The 26,227-nt window shown below is 44.2% G+C and overlaps 1 protein-coding gene across 2 annotated transcripts in view; it reads left to right on the forward strand.

The window, feature by feature from the left end:
• Positions 1 to 16,065: 16,065 nt before the first annotated feature.
• Positions 16,066 to 26,227, forward strand: part of plod2 (procollagen-lysine, 2-oxoglutarate 5-dioxygenase 2) — a 147,487-nt gene continuing 137,325 nt past the window's right edge. For both annotated transcript variants that reach the window (XM_048542003.2, XM_048542004.2), the window contains exon 1: positions 16,066 to 16,226. In XM_048542003.2, the coding sequence (XP_048397960.1) occupies positions 16,124 to 16,226 (103 nt within the window). In that variant the 5' untranslated portion in view covers positions 16,066 to 16,123. The remainder of the gene's footprint in view (positions 16,227 to 26,227) is intronic.

The raw sequence follows: 26,227 nt of genomic DNA on the forward strand, positions 1-26,227 counted from the left end.
GAGGAAAAAAACAGAATCCGTTATAATGGTGACCCAAACAAAGACCCGAAGGGTAAAGGCTGAGGTTATAAAGTGAAGAGATACCTATACCAAGAGGAAAAACAAAGCTGGGAGCCCGATGCAGTGGAAAGAATGAAGATCTAGAGTTCCAGATAGTAGATATTAAACAAAATCCAGTCCTCTTGGCCAAAGCAGCTTTCGGGAATCTAGGGAAGAGGTGACTGCCATTCACCTATCTATACCCCTCTTCATTTTATAAACCTCAGTAAGGTCGCCCCTTGAATCTTCTATGCCCCAAGGAGAGAAGTCGTAGCCTAACCAGTCTTGCCTTATAATTCAAACCCTCTGTTCCGAGCAACATCCTGGTAACAAGTTGTAAAGTTGGATGAACAGAGCTGGCCAAGCAGCATCTTAGCTGCTTGGCCTGCTGTGTTCATCCAGCTCTACACCTTGTTATCTCAGATTCTCCAGCATCTGCAGTTCCTATTATATCTGACACAGCATTCTGGTAAATCTCTTCTGAAGCCTCTCCAGCTTAATAATATCCTTCTTTTAACAGGATGGCCAGGACTGGGCACAATACTCCAGAAGCATCCTAACCAACATGTTGTGCAACCCCAACACAACATCCGAACTCTTAAACCCAAGGGTCTGAATGATGAGAGGTAAACACCTAATTAACCACGCTGTCTGTATGAGACACAAACTTCAAAGAAATATGCCCCTTAATCCTAAGTCTCTCTGCTCCACAAAATTACCCAAGGCTACGCTTTTACTTGTAGGAGTCCTGTTTTTCCCGGTTTATCAAAATGCAATAACTCTCATTTATCCAAAGTAAACGCCACCTGCTGCTTTTCAACGCATTGATCTAATTGATCAAGATCTCTTTGTAACCGTGGAAAACCTTCTTCACGGTCCCTTATACCATCAATGTTGGTGCTCACTAACCATGGCCTTCTATATTCTCATCTAGTCAGAAGTCACAAGTAACCACATTATAGTCCAATAGGAGCTTTCAGAGCACTGCTCCTTCACTTCACCTAATGAAGGAGCAGCACTCCAAAAGCTTGTGATTCCTGAAATAACAGCACCAAAGTCAGTATCCTGTTACCAAGCCAACTTCAAGGCACTTGTGCCCAGTACACTGGCTGTGGCCCAGCCAGCACAGAGTCCGTTCCTTAAGCAGAGGAGATTCTAAACCCGCTGTTTGTAGTGGTCAGCCAGGGCTTTCCTGATTGGCTCAGGTTAGCAAATCCAATCAGCGACCTCATAGACAATGAGGTCAACCTGGTTCCAATCACTACATCCACAACCCCAGCCCTCCCACCAATCTCGACCCACGCCCCAAGTCCAGTGATGTAGTCATAGTCTTTCTCTTGTAGCTTTTCCTCCAGAGTTTTTGCCCCAAGTCTGGTTCATCTGACTCAGACTCTGGCACAGGCAGTGCGTACCAATGGTAGCCCATCTCTTCCACCCCGACTGTTTCGCGAGAGTTTCCTCCTCTTCTTCCAGAGGTAATGGTATCAAGGCTGCATTCATCTCAGACTCTAAGGTTTGTTCAACACTAGAAGAGGGGTGAGGGGAGGGGAGAACCTACAGTTTCTGACAGGTCTTTTTGCCATTCTGAGGGGCTAGGTATGTTTTGCTCCTGCCCCACTTGCGACGTCACAACTTTCAGGTGATCCAAGTGTTTCTTTCGGATTGCCTGACCTACTCAGACTTTGTAGGTGACAGGTAATGACCTCACGTCCAACTCGCCTCATTTCCCCAACAGAGCCATTCCATTGTTCCAGAACCAAACTTCATCCTTGAGTTAAACTCTATCTTTCACTTAGAGGAGGCATGAGGCTGACATTGGCATTCCTGCTGCCATTTCACCCTCACCACTGCCACCACCACCTGCTATCCAAGTCCAGGAATATATTGTTTAACTTGGTACAGAGTCTTCTCTCCATAAGTAACTCTACTAGAGCTTTCTTGTTGTGTGTGAGGTGGTCCTGTATTCAACAGAACCTGCAACAGTTTGGTCTTAATTTACCCTGTAGGCTACTTCTTTAGGCCTGCCTTCAACATTTGGACAACTGTTTCTGCTAGACCATTGGACGATGGACAGTATAGAACTGCTCTGATGTGTCAAATGTCATTTGACTTCAGGAAATATTCGAATTCCCTGCTGGTGAATAAAATCCCATTGTCCGTGAACAATATTTCCCAGTATGCGTGCATCATGAACGATGCTCGCAGCTTTTCAACCATCATTGAATGGGCATCCTCAATGGCCAGGAACATTGAGCAAATGAAACAATCGGCATAATCAACATTCAACCAAGTACAGGATTTTCCCAGCAATTCCCACCAACGTGGGGGCACTGCTGTTGATCAGTTTTGTCCTATTTGGTGCTCTGGGCTATGTTGGCACACACAGCTATGTTGGCATCCAATCCTGGCAACCAGGCATTGCTTCTTGCTAGCATCTTCATCTTGGAAATCCTTGGATGACCCTGGTGGGGTTCAGCCAGCATCTGGCAGCGACCTTTGCTCAGGACAATCACTCGTGCTCCCCACAGTAATTTGCCATCCTCTACAGTGGTCTGGTCTCCCCGGGTCCAGAAGGGTTTCGATCCGGGTTGTAATGATCTTTCTATTTCCCCCATTACCACAAATTGTTTTAGTTTTACCAGGACAGGGCCTTTTTGTGTTCACATTTAGATATTGTCAGCGGTGACCAGAAGGGATGTCCAGGAAGTTCAAAACTAGAACACAGTCTTCCAGGGGAGGCACTATTGGTAGAGTATCTGCAAGTGGGAGGCAGCTCAAGGCATCCACATTAGCCCCTAGGGTTCCTGGACAGTGTTCTAACTCGCACTTATACGTGCTGAGAATAACGGCCCAGCGCTGAATTTGACTGGAGGCTATGAGCAATAGTGCCTTCCTTCAATAGGCCTAGCTAGGGTTTGTGACCTGTCACTGTGACAAATTCAAGTCCTTTAAAGGTACTAGTGGATCTTCTTCAGACCAAAATGACCACCAAATCTTCCTTCTGGGCATATTTGCCTTCACCATTAGCCAAAGCCTAAGAAACATGAGCTATTAGGCGTTCCTCTCCATTGGGCCACCAATGAGCCAACAATACCCCAAGACCGTACAGGGAGGTATCGCATATCAGCCTCACCTTTCGCTTTGGGTCATAGTGGGCCACCACCTTAGATGATGACAGCTGCCTTTTCACTTCCCTAGAGGCTACATGACCATAGAGTTCCAGTTAGGCCCCATTTAGAATACTGTGTCCAATTTTGGGCCCCACACCTCAGGAAGGACATAGTAGCCCTGGAGCGTGTCCAGCGGAGATTCACGCAGATGATCCCTGGAATGGTACGTTGAATGTACGATAAACGGCTGAGGATCCTGGGACTGTACTCATTAGAGTTTAGAAGGCTGAGGGGAGATCTGAGAGCAACTTACAAGATAATGTATGCTTTAGAAAGGGTGGATGCTGGGGAGTTGTTTCCGCTGGGCGGGGGAGACTAGGGCCCGTGGGCACAGCCTTAGAATCAGAGGGGGTAAATTTCAAACAGAAATTCTTCAGCCAGAGATCGTGGGCATGTGGAATTCATTGCCACGGAGTGCAGTGGAGGCCGGGACGTTAAATGTCTTCAAGGAAGAGATTGATAATTTCTTGATCTCATTAGGAATCAAGTGCTACGGGGAGAGTGCAGGGAAGTGGAGTTGAAATGCCCATCAGCCATGATTTAAATGGTGGAGTGGACTCAATGGGCCGAATGGCCTTACTTCCCCTCCTTTGTCTTATGGTCTTAGGGTCTTATGGACAACTCACAGGCCGCTGTGGAACTCCACCAGTCTCTGGCTGCCATCCTGAAAGAGACTCCTTTATGCCCACTCTCTGCTTTCTGCCAGTCAGCCAATCCGCTCTCCATGCCAGTACCTTGCCCCTAATACAACAGGCTCTTATCTTATTGAGAAACTTCCTGAGTGACACCTTATCAAAGGCCTTCTAGAAATCCAATTAGATCATGTCCACTTGTTCTCCTCTGTCCTACTTGCTCTTTACCTCTTCAAAGAATTCTAAGCTTCCCTTAATGAAGCTGCGCTGACTCAGCCCTATTTTAGAATGCACTTCCAAGTACTCTGCAATCTCATCCTTCATAATGGACTCTAAAATCTTACCAATGTCCAAGGTCAGGCTAAATAGCCTTTAGCTTCTGGTCTTCAGTTTCCCTCCCTTCTTAAAGACGGGTGTTGCAATAGCAATTTTCCAGTTCTCTGGGACTCTCCTTGACTCCAATGATGCCTGAAAGATTAGCACCAAAGCCCCCAAAATTTCCTCAGTCATCTCCTTCAGTATCTTTTTGTGTAGTCCATTTTGTCCAGGCGATTTATCCACCTTCAATCCTGTCAGCTTCCCCAGCATCTTCTCCTTGTTGATGACCACTACACTCACATCTGCCTCTGAATCTCTTGAAGTTCTGGTATGCTGCTGGTGCCTTCGACTATGAAGGCTGATGCAAAATACCTGTTCATTTCCTCTGCCATTTCTTTTTACCCCATGACAACTTCTCCAGCTTCATTTTCAAGCAGTCGAATGTTCATTCTTGCTTGCCTCTTACCATTTATGTATCTAAACAAAACTCTTACAGGCTTCTTTTATATTACTACCCAGCTTACTCTCACACTCCATTTTCTCCCCCCTTAATGCCTGTTTAGTTATCCTGTGCTGGTTTTTAAAGGCTTCCTAATTGTTTGTCTTCCCACTAATTGTCACTGCACTATATGCTTTCTCTTTTCTCTTCTGTCGCTGACTTCTCAAGTCAGTCATAGTTGCCTCATCCTCCCCTTACTGTGGTGCTTCTTCCTTGGGATGAATTTCTGCTGTGCCTCCTGAATTACCTCCAGGAATTTCCACCATTGCTGCTCCACCATCTTCCCTTCCAGGTTCCCCTTCCAATCAACTCTGGCCAGCTCTTCCCTCTCGACTTTGTAATACTCCCCCATTGTAATATAGTTGTATCTGATTTCGCTCAAACTACAGAATGAATTCCTTCATATTATGGTCACTGCCCCCAAGGGATACTTTCATCTTATGCTCCCGAATCAAGTCTGCCTAATTACATGTAACCAAATGTAGAAATGCCTGCTCCTTATTGGGTCTTCATCACAAATTCCTCCAAAAAACATCGTTATAGATATTTTACGGATGTTCTATATACCACGTGTAATCATGTGCCACACAACCTAGTCTGTCTGTAGAAATTAAAGGGAATGGGTGGGCAGATGCCAGCCTGGATCAGATACTCAGCAGTTTAGGCATCAAGGATAGGTGTTGCAGGCTCTAGGCAAGAGGGTGACACAACTGTGAAGGGGTGCAAGGGGGACAGGATTTATAAGGGGAGGTGGGGTAGAGTAAAGTATGACTGGAAGGGTACAATATAGGAAGAGAGTTTCTCCTTTGGTCTGGAGGAATCTGGGGCAAACAGCAAACAACCACATTGGCACAGAGACGCCTGCAATACCAGGGGCTGGGTGGGAATGTTGGATGGGTGCATGTAGAAATGTTGGGTAGGGATTTGGGGAGCATTGGAGGCTGTGGGGTTAATGGTATGGGCTATGCAGAAAGGGATATGGATACCTGGGGCCTCACTGGAACATCTAAGGCCGAGGCCAGAAGCCACTAGCAGAGAAGCACTCACTCTCACCATCCATCCAGCCAGAGCTCGTGGGCCTATGGAATTCATTACCGCAGAGTGCAGTGGAGGCCAGGACGTTAAATGTCTTCAAGGCAGAGATTGATAAATTCTCAATCTCACAAGGAATCAAGTGCTACGGGGAGAGTGTAGGGAAGTGGAGTTGAAATGTCCATCAGCCATGATTTAAATGGCGGAGTGGACTCAATGGGCCGAATGGCCTTACTTCCCCTCCTATGTCTTATGGTCTTATGGACTTATGGACAAATCACGGGCTGATGTGGAACTCCACCAGCCTCCTGCTGCCATCCTGAGACTCCTTTATGCCCACTCTCTGCTTTCTGCCAGTCAGCCAATCCTCTCTCCATGCCAGTACCTTTTACCTCAAAACACAAATGGTGGGTGTAGCAATGGGGAGGAAGCTGGCTGTGTGCTCTGTGTGCAGAGTGGGCAGGGAAGGGACTTGGCCTGCGAGGGAGGGGGCTGTGGAACCCCCCACCCCACCCCACCCCCACACACCCCTTCAGAGGATTTTCAAAGAGGGACAACATTGGTCTCTGGCCCATGCAATCTGCACAAGCTCAAAGGCTGCCTCGTACTGGTCAATTCACAGTATTGACCCTCTGTGTACATCAAACCTCCCTGCACAGCCAATGCCGGATAACCCTACCACAGCTACACCTCTGCAAACAGAGGGAGTGAAATATTTGGAGTGTTGAATGAGGAGGGGCGGAGGTCTCACTGGGGTTAAATGCCCTTGTGTACACACTGTGCCTGCTGCTTCCAGATAGTGTCATAGCCTCTCAGCAGAGAGCTCCATCCCTAAGCTTTAACGGTGACCACAAAGTGTGGTGAGAAGATGTGTTTAGTATCTACACAGGGAGGCTGAAAAGCCCATGAAAGTTAACATCAGCAACATTTATGCAGAAACTGAAAGCCTTTATCACCTGTGCCACCGCAGTGCTCTCAATGGCTTTTTTTAAAATCTTCTCTAATAATGTTGTTCTGGGTGAGCACACTAGGCGTTTAAATAATGGTTTGAAGTTGCCCTCCCCCATCGTCCTTTGGTGTGCTCACTGGTCTTACAGCCAGGGCGGAGGAAGCCTGCCCTGCAGCGGAGCCCGTTGGCCCTGGACCTTCCTGGGAAGGGGCCCCAGGTGCTTAGACTAAGGTTGGCCAACCATGCTGAGTGTCAATGCACTATTCTGTCAATAAATAGGAATTCTCTTTGTGTATTGGGAATCTGGCATAACCTGTAACTGCAAATGATATTGTGTGCAATTGTTTTATATTGTAACAGGGTATGTTCACAGAAATGCTACTATGCTTTGTATCTTGGCTGGCTTGCCCTACTTTAGTTTCCCTGTAATATGTGGCAAAGGAACCCGGAAGAGATTGGAAGGTAATTGGAGGTTTTGTGTGTTAGGCAACAATGGAATGTACCACCTGCAAGGTTGGACATCAGATTCAACAGTGACTCTCAAAAAGGAATTCACTATGTACATTGTATTGAAAATCCTCTGCTCATCCACAGCACCAAATATATTTTTAGTGGCGGAGGACATTTTCCTCTCTATTCATATGTGGGATGTGGGCATCGCTAGCCAGCCAGCATTTCTTGCCCATCCCTAGTTGCCCTTGAGAAGGTGATGGTGAGCTGCTTTCTTTCTGAAGAAGGGTCCAGACCCAAAACGTCGGCTTTCCTGCTCCTCTGATGCTGCTTGGCCAGCTGTGTTCATCCAGCTCTACACCTCGTTATCCCTGCTTTCTTGACTGCTGCAGTCCTCCTGCTGTGGGTTGATCCACAATGCCCTTAGGGAGGGAATTCCAGGATTTTGACCAAGCGATAGCGAAGGAACGGCAATATATTTCCAAGTCAGGATGGTGAGTGGCTTGGAGGGGAATTTGAATCTGGTGGTGTTTCCCATTTATCTGCCGTTCTTGTCCTTTTAGATGGAAGTGGTCCTGGGTTTGGAAGGTGCTGCCTGAGGATCTTTGGTGAATTTCTGCAATGCATCTTGTAGATTGTACACACTGCTGCTACTGTGTGTCAGTGGTGGAGGGAGCGAATGCTTGTGGATGTGGGGCCAATCAAGCAGGTTGCTTTGTCCTGGATGGTTTCAAGCTTCTTGAGTGTTGTTGGGCCTGCACTCATCCAGCAAGTGGGGAGTTTCCATCACACTCGTGGCCTGTGCCCTGTAGATGGCAGACAGGCTTTGGAGAGTCAGGAGGTGAGTTACTTGCAGCAGTGTCCCCAGCTTCTGGCCTGCTCTTGCAGCTGCAGTGTTTATGTTGTGAGTCCAGTTGAGTTTCTGATCAACTTTTTAATCATATTTTTAATCAACCTGTTCAGTGATGCTCTTGTATGCCTGTGGAGCAGGTGGGACTTGAACCTGGGCCTCCTAGCTTAGAGGTGCGGGCGCTACCACTGCACCACATTCAGTTCACAATATAATCACTTTGATAGCGATACTGCTGAACAAATTCTGTCACTCCACAATTACAGACATTGAATTTCATCTCATACTTTTAACACATATCCCAAATATTTTGATGCCTGTGAAACGTCCTTCGTTTTTCAAAAAACACTATTTCTCCTGTGTTGATATCATCTGTGAATTTTAGAACCTATTCTCACTAAGCCTATATGTATCTGGTATGTGTGAGACACCATTATCCTTGAAGTCATTTCTCCATGAGATCTGTTGTCTCAAAGGTATCTGTGGAATCTGGCAATCAATGATTGTCAGGTTTGACATTCTTGCTTTCTGCTTCTAACTATTTTCTCTTTCTTGAGATTTTTCCGGAGTAAATAAAAACTGACTGCAATTTGACCTCAATAGCTTCCAAACACAGGATTCAAATTACACGTTAAGCAGAAAATGTCAACTGTCAGTGCGGTAACGCAATGTAGAGCTGGATGAACACAGCAGGCCAGGCAGCATCAGAGGAGCAGGAAAGCTGACGATTGGGGTCTGGACCCTTCTTCAGAATTGGGGGAAGGGAGCTCTGAAATAAATTGAGAGAGGAGGATCGGGGCTGGTGATGGTAGGTGGGATGGTGATAGGTAAGTGCAGGTCGGCAGTGGTGGGGGTTGGCCAGTGAGGTGGGAGCAGTGGACAGCTGGGAGAGAAGACAGGAGGCGGGGATGAGAGGGAGGGCTGAGCACGGGATGAGGCCGGGAATGGGCAGATTTTGAAACTGGTAAAGTCCACATTGAGAGCATTGGGTTGTAGACTCCCAAGGTGGAATATGAGGTGCAGCTCCTCCAGCTTCCTGGTGGCTTCATTGTGACACTGCAGGAGGCCCAGGATGGACATGTTATCCATGCCAGTGTGGTGTGGATTTAGGTGGATGTCATTTTGAAATGCGGTAAAAAAAGTTAATGTGACTCATTTTAAAGAATGAATTAATGTGCAAAGGTAGCTTGAATCAAAATCGAAGTGTTTTAAAACTGTCAAATATGCTATCAACAGCTTTGGCATAGAGAAAGTACGATCATTCACACTTGTTGGAAGTGTCATATATTTAAATCAGGGACCCATTCACTGTGAACAAAAAGAATACACCCAAACCTTGCATCTGCTATGAATTAGATGGGAGTTGAAAACTGATAGCTTCCTATTGCTGTCTCCATGGCATGCCTCAGCCAATCAGTGTCAATTTAGCAACCAATCAGCACGCTTTACTATTGCAGTATACATTTTTGTGAAGGCTTGAAATTTGGCTTTCTTGCTATTTTCCCTGATAAAGATTTGACAGCACCTCTCTTTTTAGAAATATCCAGGTTTTGTACTACAAAGTGACATATTCATTAACACATTTAAATAACTAATAAATCTGAAATTGAAAGCTCGTCTTAGTAATGGCGAGCATGAAACTATCACTGACGGCCGTAAAAGCACATCTGGTTCACTCATATCCATTGGGGGAAGGTACTCTTTTGTCCTTACCTGAGCCAATTCGAACATAACTGCAAGCCAGTGACAATATCTTTAGCTCTTCACTACCCTCTGAAATATCCTAGCAATATACCGAATTGTGACAATTATGAATAGATAACAAACACTGACCTAGTCAGTTGCCAATATGCCTGAATTGTTTATTTATTCATGGTCATATGTATCCAAAATACAGTGAAAAGCTTTGAGGGTAGATCATGCTAAGTAAGGATGTAAATATAGAAATGGCTTAGACAGAGGCATGCAGGTTACATTGCACAGGGTGTGCACTAGGCAAAATCAACATTAGCAACATCAGCATTATTTAGGGCTAGAGAGTCAATTTATCATAATAATGACCAGGAAGAAGCTGTCCTGAACCTGTTTACACCCCATGGAAGAATATTATAAAATAGATATTAATTTATAGGCTTACAGAGTCACAATGCAATTTTGTGTGATAAATCTTTCTTCAAGAGGCACGGGATGCCAATTTCAGATTATAGCATTTAAGGAAATCAACTGATGGCCTAGGTGGTGCATGTCCAAACAAGTAAAGAAGTTAACTTTCTCAGCATTTTTAAGGAAAATAACTGATAACTGAAGTCACATTTCAGAGTCAAAATTCAAGGTCAGGGCCTGCTAGATAAAACAAAAATTACCCTTTATCAGATTAGAGATTCACCAGTGTTCATGAAAATCTCAGACCTGAGGGCTTTTTGTCAGTCTGGACAATATCAACCCAGTCACACCCACAGACTTAGTTGATATATTTGAAGATATATGCAGTTAAAAACTTCAAATCATTATCGCAACAATTAAAGTTAATTTTATTTTGGGAGGCTTTTTTTGTCTCCAAATTATAGTATTTAAATCCTGAGACATCCAACTATTATGAGTGAAACCTACAATTTGTAACCAGCAGAAACCTGAGACATAAAAATCTATTCTAGCTCTTCTAGGACAATTACCGTCAGAAGAACTCCTTCACAGAACTTAACTTCCTGCAGAATGTTTTAGGCATAGAAATTGGATATTACCAACTACTTTCTGTCACAGCACGTGACATAGAAAGAAAATATGCCAGTTCATGAGATAGATGGCAACAAGTCTGACTTTGCTGTCAATTGTATAAAGCTAGTAATGGTGAGGATTTTGCAACGGCAATGATAATAAAAAATCTTCACATTGCTGCTCAGCTGAAACTGACAGTAATATCTGCACTTAAACAATTACTGTAAAAGAGTAATAATTAATCTCAAGTAAAGAGATAAACTGTAAGTTTTAGTCAAAAATCCAAACTCTTTTCTACTCGCCATTTCCTTTCCATTGTTGGCAAAATCATACTGGTGCCTAGAATCCTAAAATAACTAAAGTTGCCATAATCCCAAAGGAGCTCCGTGCTCTCTCCTTAAAGAGAGGCGACTGGTAATAAGTTTAACCTGAGAGATGGAGGATGTCAGTTCCATTTGTTTGTTCAAATCAACATATGATGTCAAGGTCACCACCTCTTCAATATGGCATCAAAGAAGGAGCTGCAGACACACAGCCCAGTTCTATATCAAAGTTCATGGAATCCCAAAAAGTGGAAGCAGGCCCTTCTACCCGTCAAGTCCACACCAATCCTCTGAAGAGCATTCCACACAGACCACCCCATCTCTGTAACCCTGCCTTTCCAATGGCTAACCCACCTAGCCTGCATATCTTTGGACTGTGGGAGGAAAGCAGAGTACCTGGAAGAAACCCATGATGACACAGGGAGAATGTGCAAACTCTACAAGGACAGTTGCCCACAGGTGGAACCAAACCCAGATTTCTAGCACTGTGAGGCAGCTGTGATAACTATTGGGCCACTTGCCATACTTTTGGGACTAGGCAGCAGGTAAGTAATTGTACAGCAGCAAAAGAGTTCAAGATATTAGATAAGGACATTAGAGACTGGAGAACACTTTCTGTACAGCTTACGTGGTGTCTAGAATTCACTTTGGAAGCAAAAACAAGAAGGTAGATTACTACCTAAAAGGCCATAAATTGGGAGAGGGGAGTGTGCAGTGGGACCTGGGTGCCCTTGTGCACCAGTTGCTGAAGGTAAGCATGTAGTTGCAGCAGGCAGTAAAGAAGGCAAATGGGATGTTGGCCTTCATTGCGAGAGGTTTCGAGTGAAGGAACAGGGATGGGTTGTTACAGTTGTACAGGGTCTTGGTGAGACCACGCCTAGAATATTGTGTGCAGTTTTGGTCTCCTTTTCTGAGGAAGGATGCTCTCACTCCCAAGGCTCCAGCCACCTCCTCTTTACCATGGATATGCAATCCCTTTACACATCCATTGCCCACCAGGAGGGTCTTAGGGCTCTCTGCTTCTTCCTGAAGCAAAGACCTGAACCATCCCCACCCACCATCACCCTCCTCCGCTTGTCCTCACCCTCAACAACTTCTCTTTCAACTCCTCTCATTTTCCTCAGCTAAGACAGTTTGCCATGGGAACCTGCATGGGCCTGAGTTATGCCTGTCTCTTCGTGGAGTATGTGGAACATTCCTTGTTCCAGTCCTATTCAGACCGCCATTCACAACTCTTTCTCCAATATATTGAATGATAACATCAGTGCTTCTTCCCTCTCTCATCTAGAATTGGAAAACTTCATCAATTTTGCCTCCAATTTCCAACCTGCCCTCACTTTCACCTGGTCTATCGCTGGCTCCTCCCTTCCCTTCCTCAACGTTTCTGTTTCCATTTCTGGGGATAGACTGGCCACTGATATCCATTACAAATCCACCGACTCCTGCAGCTGCCTGGACTATACATCCTCACACCCCACTTCCTGTAAAAACTCCATCCCATTCTCTCAGTTCCTCCGTTTCCATCGTTTATGTTCAGATGAGGCCAACTTCGACAAGGGATCCTCCAAAATGTCCACCTTCTTCCTCAACCGAGGATTCCCCAGCTCCATTGTCGACAGGGCCCTCAAACAGGTCTGACCCATCTGCCGCACTTCTGTCCTCACCTCTTCTCTTCCCTCCCGCAACAGTGATAGGGTTCCCCTTATCCTCACCTACCATCCCACCAGCATCCACATCCAGAAGATCATCAGACGCCATTTCTGCCATCTCCAGCAAGATGCCATCACCAGTCACATATTCCCCTCCCCTCCCTTGTCCACCTTCCACAGGGACCATTCCTTCTGGCCGCCCTGGCCCATACTTCCTTCACCCCCACCACCTCCCCACAGCCCTATGCTACCTTCCCCTGTAACCAGTGAAGGTGCACACCTGCACTGTTACCTCGCCCCTCCCCACTATCCAAGGGCCCAAACATACCTTCCAGGTGAAGCAACAATTCACCTGCACTTCCCACAATCTAGTCTACTGCATTCGCTGCTCACAATGTTGTCTCCTCTACACTGGGGAAACAAAGCGTAGACTTGGCAACTGCTTCGCAGAACATCTACACTCTGCTCACAAAAAAGACCTGTTGCCTGCCACTTCAATGCACCACCCTGTTCCCTGGCCAACATCTCTGTCTCTGGCTTGCTGCAGTGTTCCACTGAAGCCCAACGCAAGCTAGAGAACTACACCTCATTTTCCGCCTGGGGACCCTACAGCCCTCTGGACTCAATATTGAGTTCAAAAATTTTAGGACCTAAACTCTCCCATGTCCGAGCCCCCCACCCCACGGACCAGGCCCTGTTACTACATAGCCTGCCTTTACAACCCCCGTTGTTAAGTCACTAACAGTCCCCATTAAGAGCTATTCACCCTCCCAGCCTGATCGTCAGCAACTCCTTTGTCTGTCCAACTGTATTTCTCTGTCTTTGGGCTCTATCCTATCGTTTACTCCCGACCCCGTCCACCTCCCTATTTTCTATATGTAAACTGATGTTTTCCCAGCCACCACCAGTTCTGAGGAAGGGTCACCAGACCCGAAACATTAATTCTGTTTTATTCCTTCACAGATGCTGCGAGACCAGCTACGCTTCTCCAGTAACTTTGTTTTTGTTCATAAAATGTTGGGCTGATTTGTGCTCCGCTAGCAATCAATGCTTAATTCTGTCTCAAATATCATTCTGTTCCCATTCTATTTAACATACCAAAACATGACAAAGAGGCGTCAAGAAAAGCAACAACAGTAAGAGAGGATTGTACTTTTACTCTGCAGCAGAAAGTACAAAAATGAATTTTATTAGCCCATCAAGTAAGCACACATATATTTATACAATGAAGAGAGATAACATGGTGTGAAGCTGGATGAACACAGCAGGCCAAGCAGCATCAGAGGAGCAGGAAAGTTTGACGTTTCGGGTCGGGACCCTTCTTCAAAAGATTTATAGAAAAAAAAATTATACAATGAAGTTGGCTTTATTTTTGATTTAATATCCTTTGAAACAGTGCATCATCACCACACATGCAAGCTCAATTCACACTGTGCATTTGCACAATTTTGTATTAAATATGTTCAGCATTGGCCACTGAGCAAGAGGATACTGCATCGATGCTAGAATTGTACTGTAAAGATAGCACCATTGTCAACAATTTAAAAAACAGAGGAAAAGATAGCTTCAGGCTCAGTTTTTATTTGGTGAAAAATGATCATTATTACGGGTGGGGAATTTGGAGGGGAAATCAGTAAGATTCATAGACTCCCTACAATATGGAAGAAGGGCATTGAGTCCATCATGTCCTCACTAATCCTCCAAAGAGCATCTCACCCAGGCTCACACCTCTACTCTATCCCTGTAAGCGTGCATTTACCATGGCTAATCCACCCAGCCTGTATATCTCTGGACACTTTGGGCAATTTAGCATGGCCAATACACCAAACCTGCACATCTCTGGGCAACCCATATTGCCTTATGTGCTTTATAACAAACATATCAGACAAATAAAATGCTTTGTTTCATTTATTCCCAGGACAGGACCATCACTGGTTTGGCCAATGTTTATTGCCCAACCATAATTACCCAGATGGCACTCAAGAGTCAACAATGTGGGTCTGAAGTCACATGTAGTCTAGGATTATAGTTACCTTATAAACAGATATTTTCCTAGCTATCATTAATTTTGACAACGGATCACTCAACCCAAAACATTAACTCAGATTTCTCTCCACAGATGCTGTCAGACATGTTGAGTTTTTCTAGCAATCTCTATCTTTGTTTCTAATTTATTGTATCTGCAGTTCTTTTAGTTTTTATTATAGTTACCTTCCCAAAAGACCATTCATTTCTTTTTTGAACAACAATCAAATAGAGGCTTCATGCCCAGTATTAGACTCTCTATTACTAATCTAGAGTTTCATGCTTATTATTACACTCCAGGTTTCTATTGAATTAAAATGATACTGTTTGCCACGGTGGGATTTGAGCATTCCATAGGATTTTGGATCATTCATCCAGAGTTAATGCCATGAAATCATCACCTATGCAATGTTACTAAATGCTAATGGTCACTCCATGGAAAATTATAAACTAAGGCAAGGGGGCTCAGTGGTTAGCACTGCTACTGCACAGTGCTAGACCCTTGGGTTTAATGCCCCTCTCAGGCGATTGTCTACGTGGAGGCTGAGTGTTCTCCCCCTGTCTGCGTGGGTTTCCTCCCACAGTCTAAAGATGTGCAGGTTAGGGTGGATTCGCCGTGCTAAGTTGTCCATAATGCTCGGGGGTGTGTAGATTAGGTGTGCTAGCTATGGGAAATGTAGGGCTACAGGGAGAGGTCTGTTTGGGACGCTCTTCGGAGGACACGTTGGGCTGAATGGCCCGATTCTACACGTTAGGGATTCTATCTGTTGTCCCAAGATCAAAAGTTTGGCCACTTTACTCAAAACTTTTTTTAGTTCTAGTTTATTTGTGCTTATCTTGAAGGCATGCCTTTATTCAAATGGAAGCAATGAATAAAGGTACACCTTCAAGATCAGGGCAAACCAGAAACAAAATCTCTGATGAAGGGTCTAGGCCCGAAACGTCAGCTTTAGTGCTCCTGAGATGCTGCTTGGCCTGCTGTGTTCATCCAGCTCCACACTTTGTTATCTTGGAATTCTCCAGCATCTGCAGTTCCCATTATCACTGATACAAAAACTGACAGCAGGTCGGCGAAGAGAGAGTGTGATTTGATGTTCCACCCCCGGACATGCACTGTTTCATATGGAACAAAAAGCAAGCGCTTTCTGTCCCCAGTGAGAAGAAGAGAGGGAGAGGGAAAGACGGAGAAAGGGGGGGAGGGGGACAAGGAGAGGGAAGGGAAGGTGGGAGAGGTAGACGAAGCCAGTAAGTCACGAAAACCCGCTGTGGTCCAGCAGGGAGGACCCGAGGAGCTGCACAAGCTTCCCTGAAAACTTCGCTTCCCTCTCTCAGTTCAGTTTCTCTGCGTGTTTGTGTGGGGAGGGTGGGCGAAGCGTGCGCGCGCCCGCAGGCTCTCGCGAGAGCGCGCGCCGCTCGGGCTCGCTCGCGGGTCTCGCCCTCAGACGGTCACTCAGTCGCTGGAGCCGGTGGAGATGGCGGTGCGCCGTGTAGTGTCTCTCTTGCTCACTCTCCTCGTCCTCCTGCCCAGCCTGACCTTCCTCATCTCCGCCTCAGAGCAGCTGCCCATCCCTAACGGTGAGCCACACTCTCTCCTCGGGAAAAGTTAACAGTAAAACTTTTTTTTTTGGCTTCCTCCGTCCCCACTCAAGTTGAAACGCTCGTGTATATTGGTAACGTTGGAGTTTACTTCTCTTGTGCAAAGTTGGAAAACTTTTTTTTTAGATATAATTAAGGCTTCATAATAAATTATTGATTTCCTGAAGCCATAGTGTTAATTAATTCCAATTATCTGAAGTTTCAGTTGTCAAAGTTGATTTGGGAGTTTTTTTAAAGTTTTGTTTACAGTGCTATTTATTTGCTGCAGTCACGAATATTGAAGTTTAAATGTGGTTGTTGTTGCCAAGAATTTTTTTTTATTTATTGAAAGGATTCTTTTCCCTCTAGCTCTCCACTAAGTGAGGTTCCTGTGCATTTGTTGAAAACCAGAAAATAAAATTGCTATTTTAAAATCTCTACTTTCCCACTGTTGGAAGGGCACGTAAACTTCTGGAAGGCCCCCGACACATCTGAAATAAATGCTTGTGGTGGGCAGTGGCAAAGTCTACAGTGATCATGAATCCGCAACAAGTGTTTGTTTATTTTAGACTCACAAACTGTCCAGGCATACTTGTCTAACTAATGAGCATCATAGCTCGCTGTGTGCAAAGCAACATGTAGTTCATTTGCACGCCAACTATAAAAACTCTGCTAGCTGTTTGTTTAGTGTAATATCAATCTACCAAGTTTCCTGTTTTGTGAGAAATGAATATTTAAATGTGTTCAGTGAATATGTTAACTTAAATCTAATCCTTCTAGTGCTAACCTCTCACCTCCCAAGAACATCCTCTGCAGCAGTTCTGTTTGGATACAACATGCAATTCTTATGTTTACGTTGTGTGTAGATTTTCGAACCTTATCTGAACTGTAACTTGCAATCTAACCCTTCCGATTGCTTTCACCACCATTACTTCAAAAAATGCAAACTCTAATCCTTATCCAGCACACTGAAAACTAAATGGATGTGAGACTTTTCTTGTTTAAAGCAGTGATGTATTTAATTACTGGATAATAGGAGGTGGATTTGTGTTCATCATTTCTTGCATGTAATTGACCCATTGCCTTAGGATAGATGATAAACAAATGTACTCTCCTATAGCTTTTGTAATTATTATGATGTGGTTGTATTTTAAGATTTAATGCTTTTGATCCTCCATCCACAATATGTAATTATTCTAAGTGATTTCAAGCGTAATTTGCTTTAATTGATATGCATAAAACTTTTAAATCCTCTGTTCAGATATTTCAGCCATCACCCTGCAAATTAGCATGCAATTGCATTCTTAATTGTCAAATATTTATTTGTAAGTCTATTTTGAAAGCCTCTTGCTATCCTTAATTGTGCCAGAAAAAGAATGCCTTCTGCTCTAATTGCAAAAGCTAAAGTCTCTTTAAGTATATCTAGTAGAATTTCATTGTGACTAATGATATATTTGAAATTGTAGTTACAGTTTTAATTTAGACAAACATGGTAGCTAATGCCCACACAGTACAGTGGGGAGGCGGGCGTGTAATGTCACTAGAATATTAATCCAGCACCCCCGACTAATGTTCTCGGGACATGGATTTGAATATCTCTGAATTCAATGAAAATCTGGAATCGTAGCTGATTTGATGGTGACCAAATAACCACTTGTCGATTGTAACAAAAACCCATCTGGATCACTAATGACCTTTTTAGGAAAGGGTAGTGATTGGAACAAGGTCTAGGTGGATCTCATTGACTATGGGATCTTTGATTGGGTTTGTTAACCTGGATGATTTGGGGAGCCCTGGCTGATATAAACAGGACAGTGAGAGTTTCCTCATTCCAGGCACTGATTGAGGCTGGCTGGGTCACAGCCAGTGTACTGAGTACAGTTTTTAAAAAGAAAAGCTACAGAAGCTGTAAATCAAAAACAAAAACAATGTTGCTGGAAAAGCTCAGCAGGTCTGGCAGGTGGTGAAAGCAAGGAAAGTTCACTGGACCCAAAACCCTGATTTCTCTTCACAAATGCTGCCAGGTCTGCTGATCTTTCCCAGCAACTTCTGTATTTTTTTGTTACAGCGTACAGTTACTATATTTTTTTAAAAATCCTGGAGATTCAGAGAGCCTTCTCATTCTAGGGACCTGGCTCTGAGCAAGCTATTCATATGTACTGTGCATATATTAATAAGATTTGATTTGGTGATGGGATACCGGCCTCTGTGCAGTTATTTCAGGAAGGAAATTTGTCATCTTCACTTGGTTTGGCCAACATGGAAACCCAGACCCACAACAATGTGGTTGACTCCTAACTGCCCTCTGAAATAGCCAAGTGAGCCACACAGTTCGAGGGCAGGTTGGTAATAAGTGTGTCCACATCCCACGAACAAATTTAGAAAAGCAAGGACCTACAAGTAGCATTTTTAAAATTTTGTTCGATGACTGTGTGTGAAATGGAATGTAATGAGTATTTGAAAGCTGCAGTACGGGTTGAAGAGAATGAAAGGTGGGTGCTGGTGAAGATATCTGTTGGAAGGGATGATGAGGAAAAGGCTATCATTGGCAGCTGAAGAGCAAACAAAATAATTGACCCATCACCTTGGGATAGATGATGAACAGAAGGCCAGTGTGCTGTTTTCTTCTTGTACCTATCATCTAATGAGCCCTACTGTTGTCTCCGGAGATTTCTTTACGTATTCTAAATACAAGTGATGTTTTTGTATGGTTGATTTGTCCACAACATTCCACTGTTCAGGATGGACACTAAAATGCAATGTGTCTTGTTTTTGTAATGCTTCAAAGTGGTAATTTTCTATTCAGGCAAGCTGTACACACGGGTGAGAGTTTGGACATTGTTACAATTTTACATATAGTCCAGGAAATATTTGTGCTGCTGCTGCTTACAACCCAGCATCAGTAACTTCCATATAACACAGAATTGAACAGGCTAGAGATCTGAACCAAAAATAGAAATTGCTAGAGAAACTCAAGCCAGGCAGCATCTGTGAAGAGGAAAACAGAATTAACATTTCAAGTCCTTTATTAATATAAGACCTTAAGACATAGGAGTGGAAGTAAGGCCATTTGGTCCATCAAGTCCATTCCGCCATTTAAATCATGGCTGATGGGCATTTCAACTCCACTTCCCTGCACTCTCCCCGTAGCCCTTGATTCCTTTTGAGATCAAGAATTTGTCGATCTCTGCCTTGAAGGCATCCAACGTCCCGGCCTCCACTACACTCTGCGGCAATGAATTCCACAAGCCCACCACTCTCTGGCTGAAGAAATGTCGTCTCATTTCAGTTTTAAATTGACCCCCTCTAATTTTAAGGCTGTGCCCACAGTTCCTAGTCTCCCTGCCTAACAGAAACAAGTTCTGAGCGTCCACCCCTTCTAAACCATACATTATCTTGTAGGTTTCTATTAGATCTCCCCCCAACCTTCTAAACTCGAATGAGCACAATCCCAGGATCCTTAGCCGTTCATCATATGTTAAACCTACCATTCCAGGCATAATCCATGTGAATCTCCGCTGGACACGCTCCAGGGCTAGTACACATCCTTCCTGAGGTGTGGGGCCCAAAATTGGACACAGTATTCTAAATGGGGCCTAACTAGAGCTTTATAAAGTCTCAGAAGCACATCGCTACTTTTACATTCCAACCCACTTGAGATAAACGACAACATTACATTCGCTTTCTTAATTACAGACTCTATCTGCAAGGTAACCTTTAGAGAATCCTGGACCAACACTCCCAGCTTACTTGATTGGCACAAAGCTAACTTGCAGTATTCACACTCACCATTGTCAACACAGGAGCAACAGTGTGTACCATTTACAAGATGTACATCAGTAGATGATCAAGGGACCTTTTAACAGCATCTTCTGAATCTGCAACCTCTAACACAGAGGAAAAAAAAACAAGGGCAGCAGGTAGGTGAGAACACAGCCACCTGCAAATTTCCCTTTAAGCCACACACCATCCTGATTTAGAAATATACCGCTATTCCTTTACTAGGTCAAAGTCCTGGAACTCACTTCCCAATAATATTGTGGGTCTAATATAGGACATAGACTGCAACAGTTCAAGAAGGCAGCTCAGCACCACCTTCTCAAGGGGCAGTTAGGGATGTGCAATTAATGCTGGACTGACCAGTGGTGCCCTCATCTCATGAGTGGATTTTTAAAAAAATACTGCCCAGAACTGTTGCCATTGCATCCAAGTCGGGGTGATGTAGAGCTTGGTCTTTAAAAAAAGTATCAGAGATAATGGGAACTGCAGATGCTGGAGAATTCCAAGATAATAAAATGTGAGGCTGGATGAACACAGCAGGCCAAGCAGCATCTCAGGAGCACAAAAGCTGACGTTTCGGGAAGGGTCTAGGCCCGAAACGTCAGCTTTTGTGCTCCTGAGATGCTGCTTGGCCTGCTGTGTTCATCCAGCCTCACATTTTATTATCTTTAAAAAAAGTGTTTTGTTTTAAGAAGACTGTGAAAGGAGGAGAGTCTGGGCAGGTGCAGACTCTTGATCAGTTGGGAAGTCGAGGGTTTTAGGGAAAAAGCAGGAAAGTGAACATGAGGGATGCCAGATTGACTACAATCCGTATGAATGGTAGAGTAGGCCTGATGGGCTGAATGGCCTACTCCTGTTACTATCTCCTGTGACCTTAGAGGTGTAGAAAGAGAACTCCACAAGGTGCATTCCTAATAGCTGATGACATAGTTGCCACTGGTGGGTTAGGGGCAAGGGCGTCTGGAGTCAGAGGAGCTTAGAGAGTTTACAATAAAGGGAAGACGTTTTAGAATGGGAATAAGGAGAAGCTTCTTCAGCCAGAGAGTGGTGAATCTATGGAATTCACTGCCACAGAAGGCTGTGGAGGCCAGGTCATTGAGTACATTTAAGGTTCTTGATGATCAAGAATTACAGGGAGAAAGCAGGAGAATGGGGTTGAGGAACTTATCAGCCACAAATGAATGGTAGAGCAGAGTTGATGGGCCGAGTGGCCTAATTTCTGCTCCTATGTCTTATGGCCTTATGGAACATCGTCAGGCTGGAGAGAGATGACCATGAATGACATTAAACATCAGAATTTCGAGTTGTGGAATTGGGAGATAACTTAGCTTGTAAATGACACAAGTGGGATTTTGGCAGATATTTTAGAGAATATCAGCAGACGCCTAAAGTGTTTGCTTTATGCAAGGAGGATTGCACTCCGGGGTTTTGGCAGGGAGAGTAGGAAGACTGGAGTAATGATGACCAGTAGACAGCACGCTCCATCTTGTGTGCCAGACAGTAATGCTCTGTCAGTTGCTGGTTGTCTATTATATCTAATTCAGTTACTCAGTACAGCCTTGTTGTCACTGAAGCAAAACAGTAACGAGTCTAGGATTATAAAGTGTGAAGCTGGATGAACACAGCAGGCCAAGCAGCATCTCAGGAGCACAAAAGCTGACATTTCGGGCCTAGACCCTTCATCAGAGAGGGGGATGGGGTGAGGATTCTGGAATAAATAGGGAGAGAGGGGGAGGCGGACCGAAGATGGAGAGAAAAGAAGATAGGTGGAGAGGAGAGTATAGGTAGGGAGGGGATAGGTCAGTCCAGGGAAGACGGACAGGTCAAGGAGGTGGGATGAGGTTAGTAGGCAGGAAATGGAGGTGCGGCTTGGGGTGGGAGGAAGGGATGGGTGAGAGGAAGAACAGGTTAGGGAGGCAGAGACAGGCTGGACTGGTTGTTGTTCACTCGTACATCTGATGTATAATTTAATCCACAATCCACATTTAACACTTCAACAGTGCTGTTAATGGAAATCAGGTCATAGGAGAAGCAGAGTTATATTTCAAACTCTCTTGTAGTTAACAAAGTTGAACAAAACATAACACATTCCCCCAAAATACTACATGCATCACTATGCAGTAAATAGAAAACATTAGCTATGCTTAGGGGAAAGCCCACTCATGTGCTTCACGCAATGCAGTAAGGACAAATGAGGTCACAGCTCTTGTGTTTTACCGATTTATGGGATTCAGATGTGAAGTCTACCAGATGTGGCTATTCTAAAGTATGGATGGGGGTGTGAGGTGAGTCAGATGGCTTCAGTGTGGAAGCATAAAGGTCGGAAATGAAAACCTGTGACCGGACAAGTGGGCAACAAGTTGAAGCAATGATTATGGTTACATTATAATTTACATTTGGTAGATGTATCGTTCCTTTGAGAGTGCAAAAAACCTTCCAGAAAGTCTTTATTACTACTCGATTTACATGGTTCTCTCAAAAGGAGCATTTGTGTGGGTTAGCCGCATTATTTTGGATTGTGTGCCCTTTAGGCAAACTTAAATTTGACATGTATACCTTCGTTTCACTGACGTGTTTTGAAAGATAGATCCCCATTCATTCAGCCAACTAGAAACTTGAAATGAGATTAAAGCCTGAAGTAAATGGCACAGAGTGGCTCAGCGGTTAGCACGGCTGCCTCACTGCGCCAGGGACCCAGGTTTGATTCCACCCTCGGGCAACTGTCTGTGTGGTGTTTGCACATTCTCCCTGTGTGCTGCGTGGGCTTCCTCCGGGTTCTCTGGCTTCCTCCCACAGTCCAAAGATGTGCAGGGTTTAGTTGGATTGGCCATGGGAAATGTAGGGGTAAGGTACGGGGGTGGGTCTGGATGGGATGCTCTTTGGGGAGGGGGTGCTGGTGTGGACTCATTGGGTTGGATGACCTGCTACTGTACTGTAGGGACTGCATAAACTGAATATTGACTTTTTAAAAAATGCATGAACTTTTCAAAAAATAAAGTGTACATTATTTCAATCATCAGTTGTGACAATTGTGGGAAGGGATTAACATACAAATATGGAGCAGAAACAGATAGGTCTTTTTCAGTAAGGGAATTCTGAAACTTCACCAAACCTCACCTCATCTCTGTTTCAAATGGGTAATTCCTCATCTTTAAACAGTGATCCCTGGCTCTAGATTCCACCTACAGAGGAAACATCCTGTCCACACCTTGTCAGGAAATTAATAGAAATTTTCTAAACCGTCTGTTCAGAGAAATTATTACGCATCTCTGGGGGACATGGGACTTGAACCCAGGCCTCCTGCCTCAGACTTAAGAACATGACCACTGCCCCACAGAGGTTGTCTAGATCTTGTGTGTTTAAATGTAATTAAATTAAACAAGGATAGAATTTGTAAATGATTTTGACCACTACAATTGTTCTTTTAATTGTAATTCAAGGCTTAAATGTTAAATACTAAATGCCCTTTGTGAGTTTAGATATATCTCTTACGAGTGATCCATTGCCTTTGAGTGCAAACAATAGAGAGAAGAGTGAACTGAGTGAGATTTTGAAGAAAGGGGGTAACTTGCGTATGGCTGAGTGGCAGTGTGTGATGTAGCTGTACCTTTTACCTAAATATTGCCTTTGACATCATTGCTGAATACTTGGAATCCCCATTTCTGGCCATGAGGGGAGTCTAACTGCAGTAATCTTTTGCTTTGAGGCACCTGAAGGAATTTTGCCGAAATTGTAGCCTACAGTCCCAGAAGTAAACAATTCACTATCTGAAGAACAAAAACAAATATTCATTTTCCAGCTATCTTAAATCCCTAATTACCAAATTTTGTATGATTGTAGGTTTCCAAATTGGTAGTCTTTGATATTAAGACCAGAGAAACTGCCTTTTAGCCTTGCTTTGACTCCAAACACCTTTACATTTGATATAAGGGAAAGATGGTTTCTTTATTTTAGTACAATATAATCTTGTAAATGTCCAGGATGCCCTAAGTTGGGTAACATGCTGACAGTGGTGACGTAATACCAATGCCAGCCCAATCAGGGCAAGCAATCTGATCAAATCACAGAGAGATTTATAAAGCCATGAAGGGCATGTATAAGCTGAATAGCCGAAGTCTTTTCTCCAGGGTAGACAAGTCCCCGAAGCTAGAAGGTATACGTTGAAGGTGAGAGGGTAGAGATTTAGAAGGAACCTAAGGGACAACCTTTTCACACAGAGGGTGGTGTGTGTGTGGAAGGTGCAGCCAGAACACATGGTGGACACTGGTATATCTACAACATTTAAAAAACATCTGGATAGATGAATAGGAAGGGTGTGTAGGGGTATGGGCCAAATGCTGGCAAATGGGACGAGATTAATTTAGGATATCTGGTCGGCATGGATGAGTTGGAGCGAAGGACCTGTTTCCGTGCTGTGCATCTCCATGACTCTGATTCCTTTCCCAGGCATTTGAATGTTTGGAAATGGCCCGATGACTAACTGCACAGAAGTTGATATTGTATGAGAGAGGTTCTAGTCCTGGAACAAGATCGGCTCCGGCTCATCTAGAAGTTAATCCAGCTGCTGGCAAACAGCAAGTCACCTTTCACCACACGAGTCTGAAAACTGTTCACTCGATCCACCATTCCCTGGTGGAATTTTTTTAAAAATCCCACCTTGCACACGCACATACTTGTTCTGCCCTAGTGTAACTTGTGAGCGTGGCTGCAGATTCCCACTCATCCAATTGAAAAAAATGCGGTGTAATTTTGAATCTGACTCAGAAATTTTGGAGAAGTTAAGTCAACTCTAAGTGATAAACCATTTGCCTTGATCTTGTTTCCACTGTTGGATGTACTGAGCCTGGCACTAGAATTTATCACCTGCATTTTGCCAAAGGCTGCAACAACTTTTGTGATGGGTGTTTTGCCACAAGTTGAAAATCAAGGCAGTTTGGGGTCAAATGCTAAGAAAGAGGACTAGATTAATTTAGAGTATCTGGTCGATACGGATGAGTTGGATCTCAGGGTCTGTTTCCATGGCGTACATCTCTGTGACTCCATGACTTTGTGGAACTGGTAGCCATGGACATAGGAGTACCAAGGGCACTTCAACTTAGCAGAAGGTGAGATTTGAACAAGTACTATCTTTAGCATATTTTGCTGACAGTTAATATAATGGTGGTAAAATGGCTCAATAGAATAATAAATTGCTTGCAGAAAGAACATTGCATTAGTTTATGTTCACAAAACTACTGCTCTAAAAAGAAGGCCTCGAAAGTAAATACATTTGTATGCATCCGCACAGTGACCCCACAGTATTATTGGTTGTCTGACCTGACAACTTAGCAATGCTTTGTTTAAACATGTTTAGTTAATCATCTTGGCACCCTTCCCTGACTTATCCCATCAATGAATTAGGGATAAGCATGTTTTCTACAATCGCTCAAATATTCTCTTCATTCTGATGACAGGATCCAAAGTTTTTAAAATATTTTACATTTAGTTGAAATGTGCTTTGAAAATGCCTGGAGGTATTCATTCTTTGAGATATATATTCATTCTTGGAGAGATATATTTTGATGTGTTGTACCTTTTTGATTGTTTTAAAGACAGCAAACCTTTCTGAGGAAACTAAGGGAACCAAGAACGGAAAATGCTGGAAATGCACATCAGCTGCAACTCCTTCGAGCACTCTTAGAATGAAATGAATGTCACTGAGATTAGCCATGAACAGGCTGAAAGGGCTGAATGGCCTACTTCACCTTCTTGTGTTCATGAGTAGATATCAGTGATGATGCTGTGGCTTTAAGAGTTGTGTCCTGGTTTCTTTTAAGGAGGGATTGGGGGACAGCTGGCCAGCAGTCTTAAGAAGATAAACACCTTGCGGGACTTTGGTTTATTTTAATATTGGAACCATAAAAGCAGCCTGAATGGGTGTAATCAAGCTCTCTCAGATCCAGGAGTTTTAGTTAGTTTTTGGCTGCTGTTGCTGGTATCTCTCAGCAGGGTTGGAAGACAGTGAATCTCTCCTGGTTGTTTCTCTCGCGCTCTCTCTCGCGCTCTCTCTCGCGCTCTCTCTCGCGCTCTCTCTCGCGCTCTCTCTCGCGCTCTCTCTCGCGCTCTCTCTCGCGCTCTCTCTCGCGCTCTCTCTCGCGCTCTCTCTCGCGCTCTCTCTCGCGCTCTCTCTCGCGCTCTCTCTCGCGCTCTCTCTCGCGCTCTCTCTCGCGCTCTCTCTCGCG

This window comes from Stegostoma tigrinum, chromosome 14 (assembly GCF_030684315.1).
Source record: "Stegostoma tigrinum isolate sSteTig4 chromosome 14, sSteTig4.hap1, whole genome shotgun sequence".
In the NCBI taxonomy this organism is placed as follows: Eukaryota; Metazoa; Chordata; class Chondrichthyes; order Orectolobiformes; family Stegostomatidae; genus Stegostoma; species Stegostoma tigrinum.